Source organism: Trachymyrmex septentrionalis, unplaced genomic scaffold, assembly GCF_001594115.1.
Source record: "Trachymyrmex septentrionalis isolate Tsep2-gDNA-1 unplaced genomic scaffold, Tsep1.0 scaffold182, whole genome shotgun sequence".
Lineage (NCBI taxonomy): Eukaryota > Metazoa > Arthropoda > Insecta > Hymenoptera > Formicidae > Trachymyrmex > Trachymyrmex septentrionalis.
Window position 1 is genome coordinate 247,603 of NW_017304990.1, and position 22,305 is coordinate 269,907.

The 22,305-nt window shown below is 38.3% G+C and overlaps 2 protein-coding genes across 5 annotated transcripts in view; one reads left to right on the forward strand and one right to left on the reverse strand.

Moving 5' to 3' along the window:
- LOC108746600 (insulin-like receptor) overlaps nucleotides 1–20,586 on the reverse strand; it is a 23,484-nt gene extending 2,898 nt beyond the window's left edge. Inside the window, exons 1-8 of the mRNA XM_018483463.1 lie at nucleotides 20,241–20,586; nucleotides 5,778–5,952; nucleotides 5,200–5,446; nucleotides 3,795–3,900; nucleotides 1,996–3,396; nucleotides 1,472–1,758; nucleotides 765–1,139; nucleotides 50–585 (exon numbers count right to left, since the gene is read on the reverse strand). Coding sequence (XP_018338965.1) covers nucleotides 50–585; nucleotides 765–1,139; nucleotides 1,472–1,758; nucleotides 1,996–3,396; nucleotides 3,795–3,900; nucleotides 5,200–5,446; nucleotides 5,778–5,952; nucleotides 20,241–20,586 — 3,473 coding nt within the window. The remainder of the gene's footprint in view (nucleotides 1–49; nucleotides 586–764; nucleotides 1,140–1,471; nucleotides 1,759–1,995; nucleotides 3,397–3,794; nucleotides 3,901–5,199; nucleotides 5,447–5,777; nucleotides 5,953–20,240) is intronic.
- LOC108746616 (AT-rich interactive domain-containing protein 3C-like) overlaps nucleotides 1–22,305 on the forward strand; it is a 184,679-nt gene that overhangs the window by 10,068 nt on the left and 152,306 nt on the right. The window lies entirely within an intron of this gene.

The following is a 22,305-nucleotide window of genomic DNA, read 5'->3' on the forward strand; positions in this document are numbered from 1 at the left end:
CGAAAGAGATGCACACATTGTTAGAGAGGAAGTAATTAATTCTTCTTACTTCATGACGGACGCTTCGTTAAGGAATTCTATCCGTTCACGGTCGGTTGCGTTTTCATTTACAGTTTTCACAGCACACCGTACTTCCGGTTTGCCTTTCACGACATCCCTGGCTAATCCTTCGTATACCATGCCAAAAGAACCATTTCCTAATTCCCGCAGTAATTGAATTTTCTTTCTGGGCACTTCCCATTCGTCCGGTACATAACTTGTGCTTACATATTCTGGATTCACTGTTGCGATAAGCCGCATACTAGGCACATTTCGCATTGATCTCTTTTTAAATACGTACAATATTGTTAAAGAACTAAACATTATGACAACACCCAATATCGACCAGAATAAAATCCAGAATGTACCAAATGTACCATATTCCGGTATATAAAAATATTTCACTTCGGTATACGCGCCATTTCCAGCTAAACTCGTAGCTCGTACTTTTACAGAATAATTTCCAGGAGAAAGTTCCTTCAAGACATATGAGTTGCCCATGTTGGTAAAATCGCGTCTTGTGATACATACCACTGTTGCTTGTATCTATGTAAAATATACGGAAACGATTGTATTACAGACGATAGAGAGTATGTAGATACATTCTAAATTACAAATTACTTCCGTCTTTTTAAAAAATATTTTTTTCAATAAAAATTCTTCCTTATTTTTATATCGAAAACACTTACAATGTAAATAAAAACTAAAAATTGTGTATTACTCACGTTTTTTATGTCAATTCTTTTATACTCAATTTGATACGTGACTATTAGGCCATTAGGTTGAGGTGGTTCGTCCCAAGACAATGTAACTATAGTGAAACTGTTATTCTCGCCAGAAGTCTTCAATTCAAACGTGTTCGATGGAATATTATCTGCGCTCTCCATAAATAACGTACGGTGCGTTTTCATGCTCTTCGTCGAACAATTCTTACTCTTCGTATCATTCCCAACGCGTTCTCGGCAAGCTTGAACTTCAATATTGTACGCAGCAAAGTGTCGAAGATTTCTCATGACGAAAGTACGATTGGTGCTGGGTATTAATCGCTCGAATACCGTGAATGTACCATTCTCCATTTTATCGTTAGTACTTTCTCTATCCTAAACATGAAATATTAAGAGTTATACTGAATTTTAAACGATAAGATAAAATACTGTAATTTTACATAATTAAATGCAGTTAATGAAATGTTACTATTGATTCGTTTCGTATTAATATTTTCACCGTTATTTCTGTCAAAGTTAAATTAATCTCTTAATCAATTTGAATACAAATATACGTGATATGAAATACAGAAAGAATTATGGTCGAAATATCACTTGTATAAATAAAGTAAATAAGTAAATAAAGTGCAGTACTCAATTTTTTTTTATTTTTATATTTGTTTGCTTATACTTAATAATCGTTACTGATAGGAAATCTAAAATTTTACCTGATCGTACGTAATCTCTTTGGCTAGATCCGCTGCGATTAACATTTCACTAGTGTGGCGTCTTCTACGCTGTTGCGATAGTCGTTTTACGTAAACCTGATTGTGTAGCGCATTTTCAAAGGCAATCGAACTGGAAACTTCTTTTTCACGCATCGACTGATCTATCGTTTCACGATCAGAACAACTGCACGAATCAGTTTTGGCGAATTCTTTTTCTAACTCATTGTGCTTCTTTTCTTCCTCCGCTATGACTTCGTCTGGTGGTTTTGCTTCAGGTAACGGCATAGCTGAAATTAGTAGTAATCGATTGATAATGAATTAATTGCATTTCTAACTGTAAAAATATTTATAGTGCAATAAAAAATGTAGCACACTCATAATAATTATTATACTCTCGTATTAGAAAAGAATTTTGTTTACATTATGATTATATCACTATATAATAATGTAACTAAATACTATGTACTATTAATGTAACCATGTACTATGTACTATTAAAGAAATGATTAAATGATTTGAATTACGTTCGTCACAATAATTCCTCTGGTCGATGAAATTCGGGTCATCGGGCTCCCAACGGCCAACAATGCGATAATGCGTTAGCTTTCCATTTTTGTGAAGCGGTGGATACCAAGATATAATCAGCTCGTTGCTAGAATTACTCCAAGTCGATAAGGCTGTGGGAGAGCTAGGCGCATCCGGTAGCGTCGTAAAGTACTTGACTTTACTCTGGGCGCCTGACCTTTCCGTGGCTATGGTGTAAGTCTTAACGTAGTAAGCATACTGAGTATACGGCTTCAGCAGGGTCAGTATGTGAGTGTGATAGACAGGCTCTTGTGATTCCGTGCCGTTGTGGGGCTGCGGCGTTGTGCTCTCAGCGGAAACGTCCTCCACCCGCCAGCCATCACCGCCACAAGCATCACGGCCATCGTACATAGTTATATTCTGATTAGGCGCTTCGATAAAGTAAACAACGTAACCCAAGAGGGACCTGGTATCGTGATGCGTAAAAGCCTTCCACTCGATAATGGCTCCTCTAGATGTTTTCTTGGTGACTTTAGTCTTTAGCTCGGTGACGTTACATGCGACCTTATCTCCATTGCTGCTGGATGCCACATCGTGATCGGTGAACTCTTCCAATTTCGCCTTCTCTCGTAGCTTTTCGATTTCGTGCAGACACAATTTCGGATTGAAATGAAAGAAGAGCTTAGCGGGGCCCCCGCTGGACAAGATGGTAATGTTCGGGTGCGTGTTCCAGTCCCAGAGTTCCTGAAGATTCTGATTATCGAGCACGGCGAGACTATACTTGCCGTTCTCGAGTGTCTGACCGCGTATTACCCGCAGATTCTTCAGAAAGTTGAGAGATATCAGTGGGAAGCTGCGGACGATCTTCAAATACCCGTCTATCTCCTCGATCGTGCTTAGGCTATCCTCGAGTTCCTTTACGATGTTTTTGCCACCGCGTATCTGTATCTCGAGGCTACCCGCGATGTGTGTACATCCGCGTAATTTCTGTGCCGAAGCGATGCTGTCCACGTTTGCACCAGCACATTCCTTTAAGCACGACGGACCTTCACACTTCTGGCAGGTCGGGGGCTTACCCTTCTTCTCTTCACTCTCCATGTAACCCGGAGGGCACTCGATTACGCAGGTACCATTGAACGGCTTATACGGGCGTGACTTCATAGCATCCGGCGCCTCGCGCGGCTTCTGCATCTGAAGGCATTCTTGCTCTTCGATGCAACGTCGATTCATAAATTCGTACTTGCCTATTGGGCAACGATCTTTACACTCTCTGTTTATTATCACATTTTTGCAAACGATACAATCATTGGCCGTCGGTCCTGTGCATCCACCTAAGCAGAACGGATGACAGCATTCTCCCGTACTGTTGCAAGCTCTATTGTCGCATTTCCAGTCGCATACTATAAAGATAAATTACGTTACGTTAAAATAAAACGCTATTTATCGCGTTTTTTTTTTCTCGCGAATTAAATAGATAATAACTTGCAAATTATGCTGATAGATTAATACGTATTATACGTCCTATTAATTATATGTACTTGTGGAGGTGTTTCTAACCAGATTTATATATGACACTCTTAAAAAGATGAAATAAATAATATAAACTGGAAATTCCACAATATAAAACAAGCAGTTGTATAAAATCCTCTAACTAAATTCAAATCGGTTAACTACATTCCAAAAAAAGTTCAACATCATTATCCGCGGTATATTTTTTATAGGAATCTGGTTCAAGATTCGACGAAAGGTCTGATGTAATATATTCGCGAATATACAATCGATCATAATAATAATTTACTTTGTTGGCAGTGTTGTCGATTCCAGCACAGAGACTGATCGGGTTTCGTCTGTCTTGTTGGGCATTTTTTGTCGCACACCGGACAACCATTTGTCGGTTTGTTATCCTGTAAACAAAATACGAATGCATTGTAACAATTCGATTTATTTGTGCATTTGCACGTAATGCCGCTTACAATTTCTCTCAAAATTTTGTATTTTTATTTCTGACGCTCTTCATCCTTCGGCTATCGCGAGCAGTTTCAAATAACTCATAAAAACAAAAATGCCACTACAGAATTATTTTCTACATGCTGTTTAAAGCACAAGTATTACAGCAACGTGAAGCGATACATCAAGAAAATACATTAACATTTCTAACTTGACGTATCTTCTATGTAGATATATCGTTAAAATCTCTAATCCTGTCATTTTATTGCCATTTTATTTTTATAATTGATCTTATTCTATGTTGACGTATCTTATTTTTTCAAATACCACGCGATCGAACGAAATGTAATTTGTACGTGCTCTTCAGAGAAGAGAAACGGACGTGATATATTTTTTTAGCAGGACATAGGAAATTTTTTCGCTACCGTGCGAAACTATGTGTAAGAAAGTAAGAGAAGAAACAAGACTACGTCGAAGCCAATACGAAGGTCGAAAAACACATTGCGAAAGGCTCTCGTATTCGGTGATCAATACCGTTACCGTTTCTCGCAACGATATGCTTTTCACAAGATATTCGATACTATTTCTGAGCATAAAGCAGAGCGAAAGTGATTGATTGATCGTACGAGTGAAAAGGAAAAATTTACGTATAAATAATTTCGATATTTATCTCATATTGTATTAGTATATTATTCGAAGTCATACATAAATACGCAGTCCTTGCATAGTTTCACTCACGTGACGCTAAAGCTATTTGGTCGCTTCAGAAAGTGTATATTATATCGTGGCAAAACATTGTATCACGATTATGCCATTTCTAACGACTTCTTTAGATGAGTTCTCACGATGCATTACAGTGCACTTTGCATAACGCGTTTCATTGTGAAGTAAATGAAGTAATTTACCTCGCCTGAGGTTCTTTTTATCCCTTAATAATTCGCGATACGAAAGACGCTGCAGAGCATGAGTCGCGCACGTCGTAGTAAAACTGGTCAAAAATTGTAACTGTAAAAAATTCGTGCTACCTTTTCAAAAGAATCTGAGCAATACTATCGTAAACTATTCTGCTATTTCGATGTCAGTTGGAGATGTTGCTGATGCGAATTGTTCGTTGAACGGCGTCGAATGAAGATAGGATTTCTCGGCCGATTCGAGTCTTGGAGAAATATACTTAATCTTGGCCATCGAGTCTCTCTAATAATAACTTACCGTCCCCTGTTCAAGTGCGCTGAGATACAAAAATCGAAGATACTCACCTTTATGAAGTGCCCTCCCTTGCCAGCTTTGGCAATGATGTCCCAATCGATGGTATCGACGTAGCATAACGTCGGATTCTTTTCAAATCGGACGGATCCGCGTAAAATGCTGGTCAAAGAGTGAAGACCGATTTCTTGAAGATGCATCATCTCGAATGCCACGAGGGCATAATTGATAAAGAGAGAATGACCGCGAATGACCGTTAGATTCGGAAACAAACGACCGATGGTCCTCAGTCCGCTTACCCTAGAAATACAGCAAACAGGCGCAAAGTTAAAATATGCGAATAACCGTCGCATAGACTCTGGCTATGCTAATGGGAAAATGTCTCTTTAAAGCTACATTATCTACAGTATTAACTCTCCCTCTGCAATTTCTGAGTTTTTTTTTTTTTTTGCACAAGCAACATTTTACTCTCAAATTTTTTCCTCGAAAATAAAAGGGGGTAGAATTCAGTTTTCTCATTGCTGAGTTATACATTTTTAACGACATTTTTATTAAATAAAGATTTTAACATTTGAGAGTTAAAAGACCCAAATTGCGGACGGAGGGTTAAATGATTGGTAAATAGTTGTACCTGTATAAAATAAGGTATCCGGTGATCTCGACCAGATCGGGGAAGCTGAGATTGGCGTAGGCCGACTGCTCCGCTCGATCGATCAAGAGAATTTGTACGAAACCTTCGACCACCCGGCATCCTTCTAGTTTTGAGAATTCACTCACGCTATTTCTTATGTCTATACTTTGGCACACTGCAACAGAGGAAACCGTATCGTGACGGAATTAATAACGCAACAGAGATTCCTACTATGTTAACTATACACTCTGGATCAATAATTGCTATCATACACGCTATCATTGACAAATTTGAAAGAAAAGACACTCGCTGGACTTGACTATCGTAATATCGTTTGTGCTGAAACGCTAAGCTGCAAAATTAATAAATTACGTCCATCGTGTGTCAGTTATTTATCTGGAAACCTTTGTGAATTTTAAGAATAACTTTTAAGAATAATTCAACATTTATTCTCATTTATCAACACACGTATACTTTTTTTGAGTTGTCCCAACTCCATAACGCGCAATATTGGCAGATTTTTAATTATACATAGCACCAAACGAAATCATAAAACGGCTACTGTTTTGCGTTAACCCGATAAAAATCAGAATTGAAAAATCAGTGTAATGTGATTTTTGCAATTGCGAGCGTGTCCTACAAGTGCCAAGTCACGTCTGGCACGCGGCAACAGCAACGTACAGCAGTTAAGCCGGTGCATTAAACTGCAGCTTGCTTCCTTGGTTTCGCTAATCGTCGTATTGGAACAGGCGTAACGGAACGACTAGTCGAGTCGACGTGCTCGATTTCAACGAGAGACGCTAAAAATACTCGCCGCGCCATCAGCTGCCGAAATAAACAAAAGGAGACGTCGTTCCTCCACTATTATTCGCATGAGCTATATCACATTGTCAGAATCGCTTTATCAAGACCGTTTCATCCTAGGGAGATAAGCCGCGTATCTGCGAAACGCAAATTCTCTAAGTTTTTTTTTCCTTCACGGAATGATTTTATAATACACGACGTCTCTCTTCTAGCGAATGATTGCCTCGTAATATGATTTGCACGAAGAAAGAAACACGAAGATACTTTATGTTATACGTACACGGAGAGAATTTTTTTTCTTAATTTACCTGGAAAATATGATAGTTGTGATATCTACAATAAATTATTTTAAAGATTTTTATCACTTTAGTAAAATTGATCAAATTTATTTTATACTGTATTATAGTTTTATTAATAAACGAGAGAAATTTACATAAAATATCCTTCGAAATACAATATTAGTTTCAGGACTGTCATATTTTTTCAGGGTATATCCTAAGGACAAAAATTTCCTCCATATAGCATCAATTTGTCTGCAGAAACATGTTGCATACTATTCGAAAAATAGTAGAGAATAATAATGTTATCAGCAATGACTTTCAACACTAACGATAAGAGGAGAACCAAACTTATAAATTATTTCGTACTCGAGGCTAATTGATGACGTGTGTTACTGTCCTTCACGAATTATCTATTCATGAAATTGTCTAGTCGAAGTATGATAAAAGTCACGTCTTGCTAAACTACTAGTCTAGTCATACGTTTTTTTTTTTTTGGCAATGCATGTTGGCAACCAAAATACGTAAGTAACGCTCACGTTAAAATACAGTAACTAACATTGTTGACAGGTGCACTGACAATATTATTACCAGACATTTGTTTTCTGTCACATTTGTCGGTTCAAGCATTGTCAAACTTCAAGCATTGTCAAGCGATAAGCGTTGATGAAGCGTCGGGGAAATGTTTATTCATTCTTATTTACCGTTCTATTAATAATTTTATTCGCTCATATATGCCATACTTCTATATTTTGAATTACATTGAACAAAAAAAAGGGGGGAATATAAGATTTTTTATTAAGAGATACTTCTCTTAATTACGTCGCGACTTCCTTCGAAATAAACATAAAAAGACCTCTTTCCCAACCGCAGTCCAGACGACTTATAAATTTTCATAAATTTTCAACATAAAATTCATACTGATAATTATCGAGCAATTAATTATATGCGAGTCTCATAATTACTTCATATACTGTAACATCATCTACGAGAAAGCATAACGTCTTGTCGCATCGCGTCAAAGCTGCTAAAGCCAGCAGCGATGTCGATGGCGACGAAGCGAGGCGAGGCGAAGCGAAGCGAGGCGAAGCGATGCCGTAGAAGATGCAAAGGTTTCATTCATAACGAATTGCATGACGCAGTGCAGGCAACGAGTGTACTATCTGCGTGCGTATAACAACGCGTAAATAGTACAGAGCATCAAACAACATAGATCACAATAAACCTCAACTTTAAACAATCGAGGCATTTTAAACAATCGAGCTGATTAAGATAAGAAAACCAGCAAGAGGAAACTTTATTTTCAGCGAATTTTTAAAATTACGGTAAGCAAGGGGGAAAAAATGTTTTTTCAAATTTCGCACGATATTAAATTGCGCGCGCATTATTATCTTTCACCTAATTTTAACCGCCTTATCGTCGTGTAATCAGTTACCAATATAACGAATAATTATTGTCTCAAGTTGACGTGCACTCTTTTGCAAATAGCAGCGATTAGCGTAGCACAAATATACAAATACAGATACGCAGAAACAAATGGATGGCTGTTGTATATAATCAGACACGGTTAATATATAAGGTGTTCGGCATGCATGCGCTCGCATTCGTGAAGGTACTTTACGGTATGTGCTACTCACACCGATTCCTTCCATTCTACGCGAGCGTGAAGCGAGCATTGAACCAAACAATTAATTATGTAAGCGAAAAAGGTATACGCGCCTTTGGAATATTACAGGAAATTTGATCGCATTGAGCGCAAGGCGTAATTGTACATTTTTCGCTTAACACCCGGCGGGGGGGGGGGGGGGGGGGGGTTCCGCTTTTTAACGAAGTTAAGAATCAGCGAAACGCTCCTTCCGCGTAAAACGCCATCATCGATCGTATTTCGCAGCGGTAGGAATTATACGTGGAAGCGTGGCGGTGGGCGGGGAGGGGAGGGGAACGAGAGGAGGTACGACGCAAAATTGCAAGGTGGCAACACGTGTGTGTTGCGAGGTTGCACCCGAGTGCGCGCAGCCCAACGCGCGCGCGACACAAAGGAACGGCCGGGAGATTCATCGCTTCTGGGTAGCCTACTTAAGAAATTGCAACGGCCGGCGCATTCCAAACACTTCGTCAAGGCTGCTTAGCCATTCACCCAAAGGCCGAAGCACTTCGGATGCCCTATACGTAGATACAATGTATAGTGTATAGACGGTGCGCCGTGTGTTCTGCGCGTGTGCGCACCAGCGCACACACTCGTGCGATGCTACCCCGTGGCATTCCTCAGGCCTGAGGTTCTGGCCTGCCTGGCCCACAGCCCGGGCCCAACTCGTACACGACGGTATCAGGGCGCCGACAATTCGCATCTCCGACCGATTGCTTACTTTGTATTCACAATCGGGCTAACCCCGATGAGATCCAGACACAACGAGATCTCCCCTGATCTTGTCACGATGAAGCCGCGATACTTCGCGGCCAAGTACGCTATCTTGATGCGAACACTTGACGTGAAGGCGCTCTTTGTAACCGGAGAGAGGAAATCTCAAACCATCGTGGCGCGTCGTCACGAATCCCTTATCTCGGTACCACTGCCATTTCCATGATTACGAATAAATTGCACAGCTTTAATTCGTAGGCAGCATAGGAAAATAGACGTCATGATATTTCTCTTCAATTGACAATCTCTGTATATCGAGTCGGAAAATTGGAATTGGATTAACAATAGCATGTTTGCCTGTTAGCAAGTAAGAGCCGGGAGATCCTGAAACATGCACGCGCGACGAGCCAAAGAGATTACGAACATCAACGTGAGATCGTGCGGAATGTAGTTACATTATATCCAGAGTTAAACCGACTGTCCTGACTGGTACAATATATAAAATTGGGCACAACAGAGGATTAGCCGAATGAAACGTCTGAAAGGTCCGGCGCGGTTTATTCGAATCGCCTTTTTGTGAAGGGTTAATAGAAAATCGAAGCTCTAATTAAACTGTTAAATTAAGATTAGAAACCCTTTGCAACGCCTACCTTTAGCTCCAACGTTTAGTTAATTATAACTTAACGCCTAATTATTACTGTTATTTTTATTTTATTATACATTGCTATTATATCTTTGACGTGTTTATGTGTCTCTCTCTCTCTCTCTCTCTCTCTCTCTCTCTCTCGTATTTTTTTTCTTATTTTGTTCTTTTTATACTATACTAACGGCCCGTCTCCTCTCTCAGTGCATGGTGATTCGTTTCAGCGAGCGTTCACATTAGTCGATACACAATGTCCGTTTTTTCACATCTGCATTCCATTCTTCTTTATGCTTTTATACTAGTATTTGTTATATTTATATGGATACATTAGTATCCATATAGTTTTGATCTTTTACATTTGTTGGTGAGTTTTTAATTTTTATCGTAATTACGGTTATCAATTTATTTAAGTTTATTTTTTTCATAAGAGATCTTTTTCTTTTTTTATCAACTAGAACTTTGCTATGAGACATGACACTTTTTTGACTGTTCAATCGTACGAATACATCGAGACTCGACCGAGCTGCGTGTATTCTATGTAAACATTTCTATGGGAAGGATGATTTTGCTGAAATATCTAAGAATTTAGCTAAAAGTACATATCTGAACATAATTTTATCGGATCAAAATAATTATGTAAGAAACTCAAGCATAATGAGCTATGCTGTATAAAATATTCGATATTCTAGTCATCAGTTTGAACGTTCTTCATAATTATTTTGATAGTTTAATAAAATTATTTTCAGATCTGTATTTAGTTAAATTTTTAAATACTTCAAAATTGTTCTTTTTACATTAAATAACAGCCGCAATGATAGCAAATTTCTTGCATGTTTTCTTTCTACCGAAAGAAATATGAAATCAAATCTAAAAACAATAGATTTCGTCTAAGTTCTTTGTTAAATAATTAGGATGGCGAAAAAATGACAAAGATGCAGACGCACCATTACATTATATGTAGTAGAGTCCGATGTGATAGGTGCCTTTTCGATGCTGACGCTCGACGCTCATTTTCGATCGTTAAAATAAGTCACGCGATAGAAATTGTCGAATATCAAGCGTCAATTTTGATCACGTGATCTATTTTGATGCTGAAAATGAACGTTAGCATGAAAAGACACCTTATGTTTCGTTCCCAGAGATTGTATAGAATATCTATAGCGTGTTCCGAAAGTCATTAAACAATTCACATATTCTGGAATGTCTTTCAAGATGTCAATCATAATCGGTAATAAAACTGAAGAAACGTAGGCAACACTACAGTTCGTCAGTTTCGGGACACGATGACGTATGTCGATAGCTACCATTGGCAAATAAAATTGAATACATACAATGATGACCGATTAATCATTTTGTCAGACTTGTCAATAGGCATTGTAAACACATTCTCGGACAGCAAGATTTTAGGGATCACAAATATCTAACGTACTTTTATTGATTTGAATAGAGTATATATCAATAAAGTAAACTTACTCTATTATACACATATTTGAAGAAAAAGAAAATGTAATAAAGGATAATATAAAATAAAAATTATGATTTATAATTTAGTAATTAATTTTCCAAATAAGTTTTTTTTTTTTAAATAACAAGGACGAATTTATCAGTAGCGGATATTTTTCGAAAACACATAATATTGAAGCGCAAAAATGACTAGTCATTTTGCATATATTAGGTTAAGTAAAAAGTCATCGCGTTTTTTTAAAAGACATCTATCAGTAAAAACCGCAATTATTTTCTTACCAACAATATAAATATATCTTAATAGAGTAAAGTTTTCAGCTTTAAAAATCTCTTTTTTAAATTATACGATACGACAATTTTTAATGGAGTTATGAGCAATTAAAGTCAAAATAATTCTTTTATTTAATCCGCGATAACTCAGTAATCAAAAGTCGTAGGAATATTTAAAAAAAAAAAATTTTGTAGGGAAAGTATCAAGCTTTCACGATAGGTAATCGAAAATTTTCTCAAATTCGTTTTGGACACGTTACAAATCCACAAAGTGAGAAGAAAATTTTTCGTCTTTTTCAGCTCGTAGTTTTTGGTATGTAAAAATTATCAAACTCATATAAACTTAAAAAATGTGATAAGCTTTTAAAAGTAGAGATTTCAAGCTTTAAAACCCTTTTTTTTAATTTGAATTTCATTCATTATTGACGAAGATATTGTATATACAACTTTGAGCTAAAAAATACGCGATGACTTTTTACTCAACCTAATATAATAATAAAAATATAACGGAAAATATACAACACCTTTTTAATTCTAAAAATGGGATTATACATTTATTAAGCTTGTAACGAAGAATATTTTCTAACTTGTATCAATATTACGAAGCATTCTTAAAGTTGGATCCATTTTCTCGAAGCGTGCATATTCTGAGGACAATGAACTCATTTTACGTTGCATTCTTGCGATTCTTATGTGACACGATGATGCGAGAGAGATATTTTTTTATTGCGCTGTTTTCGAAGACTGGAATTTCCACATTGCTATCGCTACGCGCGCATTGCCATAAGCTGATACTATTTTCTTTCTGCTACAATCGAAGTTATACTGAGAATAACGATAAAACAGTTGAAATCGATTTAGAAAGTCCCATGTAAATTACGTTGTGTCTGAATATATACCTGAATTCTATAGATAGAGAATTCTAATCTATTCACCCTGTTTTTCCTTGGAAAGACCCTTGGTCGAAAGAAATATATTTCAAAAGTCTAATTCGGTATGCTCTCCCTGGGAGATAGTAGGTGTTATCGTTGGAAAAAAGAAGAGTGAAAAGCAGACAAGGGAAAGAAAGAACGGACGGGAAAGAGAGAATAGAGGAAACGAAGGAATACGAAGAGAAAATGGTTCGAGAAGAAAGAAAGAAAGAGGCAGGACAGACCCGCATACCTCGTAAAAAAGGCAGGTCACTTTCGTCTTGGGAACAACAGAGTCGATGGAACAACAGAGCCTGCGATGCGATGCAATGCGATGTACAAAAATGGCTCGACCCTCGTTCCTTCCAGTTTGCACGCCGTCATCTCCCTTTTCTGCTCCCCCCTTCCCCATCTCTCTCTCTCTCTCTCTCTCTCTCTCTCTCTCTCTCTCTCTCTCTTTCACCACCGAATCAAGTCGAAAACGCTTTCGTGAATTTTCCGCACCGTCTACTCGATATGGTAGGCGTCTCTAATCTTGCATATATCGAGTTGCCAGGAAGGTTCAAACGTCAAGTTACCGTTACATTTACCTCTTTTACTAGGTTTGGTTGAAATAAGGTAAATAAGAAAAGCGTGTGTGCCAACGATGACATAGTTAAACATTGATCGCTAACGTAGATTAAGGTAAAGAAGCGACGTACATAATTATATTAATTATACAAATATGTGTCACTGCTTGTACGTCACAACGGAAGGCGAGCGAGCGCGTGTTTTTCCTCAAGCCACCTCTTTTGTCTAATCCGTTGTAGGATCGTAAAATTTAGGAGAACACTTTTCCACACTGTAGACCTATTGCACCAATCCGAATCTGAGGTAATCGGGGAGGAGGGGGGGGGGGCCAATTAGTAACATATTCTGATGAACTATATTCTGTATAATTGGATTTTTTTTTTAATTTTCCGTTCAGTTTTTCCTTGTTCAATTTACATTTTGCGCAAACCGAAAAGAATATCCGGAAAATCCCATGCGCAACTGGTGGATTGTATTAATCCGCACATTTTTATCCCGGAATCGGACCGAATTGGGACGTTATAATAATTAAATTTTACAATACAATTCGGAACAGCAAAGATTATGTAATTATCCGAATCTACGAGGTCCCTCGACATTAACTTCGTTTGTGCTTTCGATAAATTTGTTTTAGAAACGATATTCCTAGCGTCTCTCGATAACGAATTTCTTATTTATACCTAACCTGGATGCATGCTGATACATCCATGTATAAATAAGCAATCTTTATTCCTTAAAGGAACAACTATGAATATCGTTCCCCTACGCTCACATCTAGCGAACTTAATGGAAGGTGCTTTACGAAGGGAAGAAGTTATCGGGATCGAATACACGGAAGAGAGAGCAAAGGAATGGGGGAAGGATAGTCTAGGGGAAGTGCAGAATCGGAGGGGTGGGGAAGGTTGATGTAATTAAGGCGTGTCAGCTCGAATATTAAGCGGCATGCCTCTTTATGGTGAGTGGAGACGGAAGTCGTCCGGTGACATTATTTATAACGATATCCGATTCATTCAAAGGACTAACAGGCCGGCGATTCGTACGAATACGTTGACAAGATGCCGCAACGAATTTATCTATAACACGTGAACTAATCACGGTTTACGTCACGTGCCAAGAGTCAATGCAGCCTAGATATTTAATCGCTCCAGGACGCATCAGCATGGCGGACTTTGATCAAAGTTAACTCGTCAGTCGTAGTCACATAGTTTGTGCAAGTTGCGAGAATTTAGGTCCAGAATATCTCATGCTTCGCAGACCAAATTTCGCGGCGGGGCCACAATAATCGTAGGCGTGGTGGCAAAAGGTACCTGTCTCGATGTTACGTTAGGGAAGACCGGTATGCCAACAGCTTGCAGAAATTTCAATCGCGATGCAAAGATGCCTTCAGGCAATCATGTGCACCGCCGCGAAGGCTCGAATCAGAAAAGAGAGTAGTGCGGGTTGTCTAGACGACGACTTCCGGCATCGCGTTTGAAAGGCAAAAGGGAGGAGGGTTCCCGTTAGCCTCTGGCGCGTGTTGCACCTGGCTTTACGAATACTTCGTGTACTTCGTTCGTCTGCGCCGTAAGGACGTGCCATGTAAGTTAATAAGTTTACGATGCATCCTTTAATACGACCACCCCGACGTCGTGTGACATTGATTGGATTTAATAAATTTATCGCCATCGTGTGTGTTTTTGCGTCGTCATAGAGGCTCATCGAGATTTAACGACGATGGGGGGGGAAAAGCGCAAAATGTAGCTATATATTTTTGGACCATCGAGCTATGAATATATTTTGCGCGAAAGACGGCCACGATCCGCTGTGCGCTCGGTCGCACAATAGCGCAGCACACGACACGACACGACACGACACGGGGCTTTATGTGGCTTATGCTGGTTCGAGTGGCGCCAAGCCGATGGCTTCCGCCTTTTGATGAAACTTAACGAAGCAAAAGTACGAGAAAATGATAAGCGTATGTAGCTTATTTGCCTATTTATAGGGCAGCATTATCCGATGTATTTTTACTCGCACATCATTTCGCCACTAACATTGATTATAACAACTTACAAACGTTAAGATTCAAGCACGGTTTTTATTTAAAAAAAAAAAGGCATGTATTTGATCAATTGATGGGCGTTTTTCGAGTACAATATTGGTTGGTCGTGCAATAAATTTGGATATAGAAGTGACGCAGTTTGTCGATCTCTCTCGCTCTCTCTCTCTCTCTCTTTTTTTTGTAAAGGAATATGGTTCCACAATTGAAACCTTGGCCGAATTATCGATCATACAACTGTGTATAGAGGTTTCAGAGTGACACAGGACCGTTTCATCTTTCGTATGGACCGATACTTTTATCTTTTCTCGTTCGAGTAATTACAAAATTTATCAGAGAAATTTCCAACTCAGATACATCATCAATTTTCATATGTCTGCTCGCTCGCAGATCGGCGCATGAAATGTATAAAATATATTTGAATACATGTTCGTGATTCTTTGTTGGCTGCTGCGCCGTTCATTTCTTTGACGCCACATCGAGCCAGTCCAACCATGCAGTCGCTTGCCTTTCATGCTGCGCATCATTTCTACAGCCGGTTTAGTCGAGGACTTTTGCAACAAAGTGTTGATCACAGACAATGAACTTGGGCGCTATAAAAAGAAACCTGCGAGGTAATCGAGGAAAATTTTTTTTTCCAATCATTTTATTTAATTGGTTTATTTATTTATCGTTTTACCGTTGTAATAATTTGTATATTGTTGGTTGAAGTTGCAGTGCAATCAGTGCGATGTGAATATTTTCTCAATTTGTTAATTTTAATCTTTGCTTTATTTATCGATAAGAGTAATTATAGCGATATACAAAAAGAGAGCATTAAAAAGAAATATTTATGGTATGATATTATAAATATAAAAATATATGGAAAGAAAGAGAAGGAGAGAAAAAGAACAAATAACAAAAATATAAGGACTCTTTGTGTATAAAATAAATAACAACAAATGAAGGGCGAAGTAAGAGTCAGCGCATTCCTTTAAAAAGACATATAATTAAAGACATAAATTAAAAGTACAGAAAAGATAAAAAAAGAAGAAAAGATATATACTAAGAAATAATAAAACGGTGAAAGATAAACATATAACATTACAAGTTTCGGCTACCGGATTGAGCCCTCTTTAGATGTTAACATAATGGAAACGGAATTAAAAAAGAATTGTCGCAAAAGTTCACAGATTAAGAATAGGGATTAGACCGATGTAACCAGCCGGTAAATAGGTAATTTTTAAGCGTGGTTTGTCGAAGAAATAAAAAAGCTGCAGACTTGTGTTTTGGTACCTTAATCAAGTACACATTGAAGGTATAAGATGTGCGAAATGAAAGAAGAAATAATAATCTTAACACATTTATTAAAATGTTATGAAAAATCAATTTTTTTCGCGTCAGTCATTGGTGTCGATGATTCCGCCATATTGGATCGTATAAAATAAAAATAAAAAAATATTACCGAAGTGTATCGTATTCCCTAAGCGTTGACCGAGCTTATTCAAAATTTATTAAAGAGTTTGAGTGAAAAAAAATTTTTTTAACTTTTGGTTTAACTTTTAAGCACAAATATTGTTAATTAATTTATTAGTATCTTGCAAAATAATAATGATATTGTAAAAATCCTCGGTCAATGCTTAGAGAATACTATAAGGATAATAAAAAACCAAAATTCAAGTCAATCCGATGAGTACATCCTGAGAAACCTTCGACACCGTTTTGAAAAATAAGGTTTCAAGAAAAACATTTAAAGTTCTACAACATAATCTTTATATCATATAGTGCAAATTTTCTAGACTTTGTAACTCAGAAAAACTATCTCGAATTTATACTTTTAAGACCTTTTGTTCTACAGATTTCAAACTACTTTTTAAAGCAAAAAAAAATTTTCTCGATTTTTAAAAAAATTTTACACCAGTCCAACCCCTTAATGTTATATATAGAAATTCTACCTTAACTCACACCGATCATAAGAACGAGATATGATTAATCGATACATCATTCCCCGCAGACCGGCGAAGGATAGTAATTAAAGAATCGGCGATCTTCCCAACGTCTCTCGGGTCAAATTACATACGGACTGAATTGCAATTACAAGGATGTGCTTCTTACGCGATGTTTACGATAAAGCAGTAAGCCTTAAGTCGTAAGAAATTGGCCAATCGTAGTCGATTATTCTCCTCGCATTTAACTATAGTTGATTAATTTTTTACGGCTTAAGGCTTACTGCTCTATTGTAGACACCAATTAATGCGCGCTCGCATCTTTTAGACTCGCCGTTACTTTGTATATCACAAAGTAAGCTTACGACGCGTAGGAGAACTCAGACTTCTAGGAATGAACGGTAGAATCTGAGGAGAACGGAATATAAAACCAGTCGCGATAACCTCTCGGATGCAACTTTAAAACATGCTCATCCACGATTCATTCTTTCTTCTCAATGCCTTTGGCATTATTCTTTTCTAACGAGCGTAATGTTAATCCTGCATGAATCATTTTCGCTAGCAATTAACGATCTTCTTCTGATTTTCATGTAGAATGCTTAAAGAAATATCGTACATCAATCATTGATTGATTGCCACTAAATGACAGATTTTAACGAGAGAAGTTTTACGATCGTGTTTCGTGTAACGTAATATCGGCAATCAATAAAAATTCTCTCAAATAAATGAACGAATAAATGCACGATGAAAATGAATCGAAACGTCGTGTGTGATTTTACGAATTACATGGCCTAAAGGACAATTTGTTCGATAATAGACTTGTCAGCTATCGCGGTAGAATCATATTAATCTCGTTATACATATAGAAACGACACATCTATAGTTTCTTGAATTACCATAGTTATCGCCGAAGAATTAAATTACCTTCAAAAGGTCACTTGTTCACATTTAAATGCAAATGAATAAATATAAAAATTGATCTGACTTTTATGTCTGATTAGTAGCTGATTAGCGATTTATAATGTATAAAGTTAATAGAGAAACTGTTGCACCATTGAATATATAGTTTCACATATTATCTGTAAACATACTAAGATATACATTGTTAATTCCGTTTTCGTGTTACATTACGTACTACATATCTGCATCGTTAATTTGTCACTTGATACAAATGTCACTTGTCATCAAATGTAAAAAAGATACTTTATAAACGTAAGAAAGAGACTTTATTACAAACGTGACATAAAAAGTCTATATTATCGCCATGGAAGCCGGTTTTTTTTTGTATACGCGAATCGTTATGACATATATCGACTTACATATCGGATGAATGCAATCTCTATGCTCTTCAGCATTCAAGTAATAGATGCGTAATTGTAAGAGTACATACGTAAACTGAAGTTTAATATAAGTAAACTGGAGCAGGGTTTTTCTTTTTTCGTTAAACAACGAAATTTTGCTCCATCAGAGTTGATAAGTTGAGTAACGAAATCCAGATCCTATTTGGAATAAATATGCACCTCTGTCAAACTAGCAGGACAAATGAGCAGAAAGGCCTTTTGAACTATTTAGTGTTCATTTTGTGCTAATTTGTGCTACAAAAAATAATTTTGTGTACCATATGTCGTTTAGAAGAAGCGTGTGGCGCTGCCAGCTTAATATCACAAACTAGCAGGATCACAAGGAAAAAAAAAGAAAAATAAAATTAGATTTGAATAATACTGATTTTTTGTGCTAATTTGTGCTATCAACAAGAAATTAATATATTGATCCATTCTTCAAGAGCCAACCTCTAACTGAATTGTACATTATATTAGGTTCAAGAGCGAAGTACCCTTCGCCACGAGCAGAATCAGTCGCTACTTACACAATAGAAGCGCTATAATTAGTGCTGCTAAAATATGAAGTTTCAGATTTTGGGCCCCCGCCGTTCCTTCAGAAATTCAGGCGAAGGATACTTTACTCTTAAAGGGACAAAATCAGAGAGAGTACTATTGAAACTTTTATTTTATTTTTCTTTTTTTTTTCTTGTGGTCCTGCTAGCTTGATGTTAAGCTGGCAGCGCCACACGCTTCTTCTAAACGGCATATATGGTACAAAATTATTTTTTGTCGCACAAATTAACACAAAATGAGCACTGAATAGTTCAAAAAAAGGAAAAAACTTTTTCAATTCTGCTCATTTGGTCCTGCTAGCTTGACAGAGGTTAAATATGCGCATGTCATAATCGTGAAATTTTTTAAGCGAAGAAGTTTTCGTCTGACCTGCTGCTTTGTGCTGCATTATACATGATCTTACAATACGGTTCGCGCTTCGTGATGCTTCGTTGTTTGAAGATTTGTGAAGCTTTACGTAAACATAATGTGGAAGTTCAGTCAATAGCGTGATGGCCAGCTGTTGATCCACACTTTAAATTTTAAATAAGCATTTGAGTTTCTTTTTCATGGATCAATTTGTGGGATCGATATATATGTATAGTGTATTTTACAAACCAAACCTAATTCTTTGCCACGTATGACAATTTGAAATATTAAATTATTTACGAAGAAAATTTAGATATCAATAAGCGTGACAGTGATCTTTTTAAAATATGGATCGATTTCGAGACTGGTATTCATAGTCAATTTTTCTATTTAGGACAGTCTCGAGTACGGTCTTGAGATGTTATAAGTCAATCACAAGCAAACCGATATTCATAGTCGATTCTTAAGCCGATATTCCTAGTCTGCTGTGAATTTCAAGATCATCTCAAGCAATGTCTTAAGATGCTAATATGGCTCTCTGGGATTGGAAACCATGTCGAATCTTGAGCAACATCTGTAGATTCCGCCCTTACATTTAAGATTGTCCCAAGTACAATCTTAAGAAGTTACGAACCAATCAGAGATAGTCGTATCAACAACAATTAAGACGTCATTTAAGACGGTGTTGCAATAAGAACCGACTATGAACTGGCGCCTTAAAGGAACATAGGAAAAAAAAGAATATATTCACCTCCGTTGTCAAGACCGGTGTCGTGCGCTGCTGCGAGGTCGGGTATTGTGAGTATCAGGAGAACAATCCAGAGGAGCCTCCGCCATTCGGTCGATTTGAAATCTCTGTAGAATCTAATCGAGAAAATCCATCGCACTACACTCGAAGCACATTTCGCGGACGATTCGCGGGGCGGAGTTCTATCGCACCTCAAAGTTCTCTCTCGCTTACCAACGGTCGTTTTCGAATCATTCGTTAATAAATCATTTTTCTCACGTTTTCGTCTCGATCGATCAGCCACGTGGCTATCACCTGTCCGTGTCGCGTTCACCGGCTCGTAGCCCGTTTGTCCGCGGAGACGCTCGCAAAGATCGCACGCTGTCGTCGACGCCGATGACGGCGGGAACGATACGCCGTCGTCCTTCCCGAACGCGCCGCAGCTCGATGACGGACAATGGCAGTGGCAGGTGGTAGAATCAACCTCCCAAAAAGAGGATGCGACGACGCTTCGCTCGCCCTCGTCGAACATCGCGTCGCGAAGTCCGCGCGAAGTGTAACACGCGGCCGAGGACTTCATCTTCGCCGGAAGAATGAAACTTCTTTTCCCCGACGGGGAAAAATGGATTCTACGTTCCCTCTCCGCGGGGTTCAGAGTGAGAGGGGTGGAGTGTCACGTTTCCCTCGCATCTCTCTTCGCCGACTTCGATACGACCACCAACCAGCAGCTTCTTCGGCGTCTCTGCCTGTCTTTGCCTTGCGAACGTGTGAGCGAACGGAGGGCTCGAGAGTCAATGCGGCCGCAAGTTCGGCGACGATCGCTCGAAGACGTTGGAGACTTTTCTTTCTTTCTTTCTTCCTTCCTTTCTTTTTTTTCTCTCCCTCCCTCTCTCTCTCTCTCGAGACGTTGTCCGTAATACGTTTGTCGGCTCCGTTTGACCCCTTCGTAACCGCGCGAGAGACTTCGTGGGCGTACCACGAGAGACGAGGAGACCGCACACGCGCACGTATGCGATATATCAACCGGCTATGCTGAAAGATTGGCACCACCAGCAGGTCATCACACCAGACGGCTCCATTAAGTGCGCCGAACGCGCGCACCGATTCGAGATTCGCGAGTTTGATAGGGAATCTTGACACTGATCAGTGCACACTCCTCACCATGCTGATGATCCTGCCTTCTCGGCGATATCTAGACAGTCTGTCGTCCTGGAATGAAAAAGAACGCACCGAGTTACACTTTGTAAATGCCGTTGATGTAATCCGTAGTATATTGTATTCATTTTTACGTGGCGTTAAACGGGTCGCTTGACGTGACATTTCTCAATCGGGTTGTATTAAGTTTATTTTTGAATTTAACACCTACGAGAGAAAGCGCGCCTTAAAGTATTAATTTCCATACTTGTCGAAGGGTAATGCGGGCGTAAAATTACATATGGATGATGATCTTGGGATAATGATCTCTGGAAATTGAAATGACGACGGCTCTTTCGCAAATAACGCTTACGCAGTCATCAATAAATGTAGCAGTTATAGTCATTATTTATAATGTACAGCGATCGCTGGCGCCAAGCGTGTGTCACGTTTATTATGGTCATTATGTCGAAAAGAATGCTTGAATGTATAGATAAATTATCGTAAATGAATATCGTGCGTCCATTCAAACGAACTGTTCGCGCGCGTAATAACGTGATATGAAAAATAAACCTCGTTATGTGAATTGTAGCTAATTATATGACTGGATGATGGCGTAAGTTTCAATCAAGACTGAAAAATAACGTTGTTGCACGTTGCTACTTTGAGGGTATTCGACGAGAGCATAGCTCTCTGTCTTATTTGTCTTACTTAAAATTTATTTATTAATTCATACTAATATACACACACACACACACACACACACACACAGTAACATTTTTGCACGATAACATCTTAACTTACAAATAATCGAGCAAGGAAAGATCGTGTTTCCTGCGCAGTTGTTTATTATAAATTATAAAACTGCATTGAATGTAGTGTCTGTTTTGAAATTTAAACAAGAACTCAGTAGAAGCTCATTTCAAATTATATTACTCCTTTTCTTTGCGCAAGAAGTTTCTTTGTGGTAACGATACGCGAGGAAAAACTTACCCAGATGGTATCTCCAACGAAAATTGAATTTAGCTGACGACTGAATAAATATGTTCGGTAAATTGTGCGTAGTTTCAATCGGTGGATTTGCCTTCAATGTTTCAACAAGCGCGAGAAAGGCGCTTTGTTGAACAATGAACATTTAGCCCGGAGGGAGGAGGGGGGAGGGAGG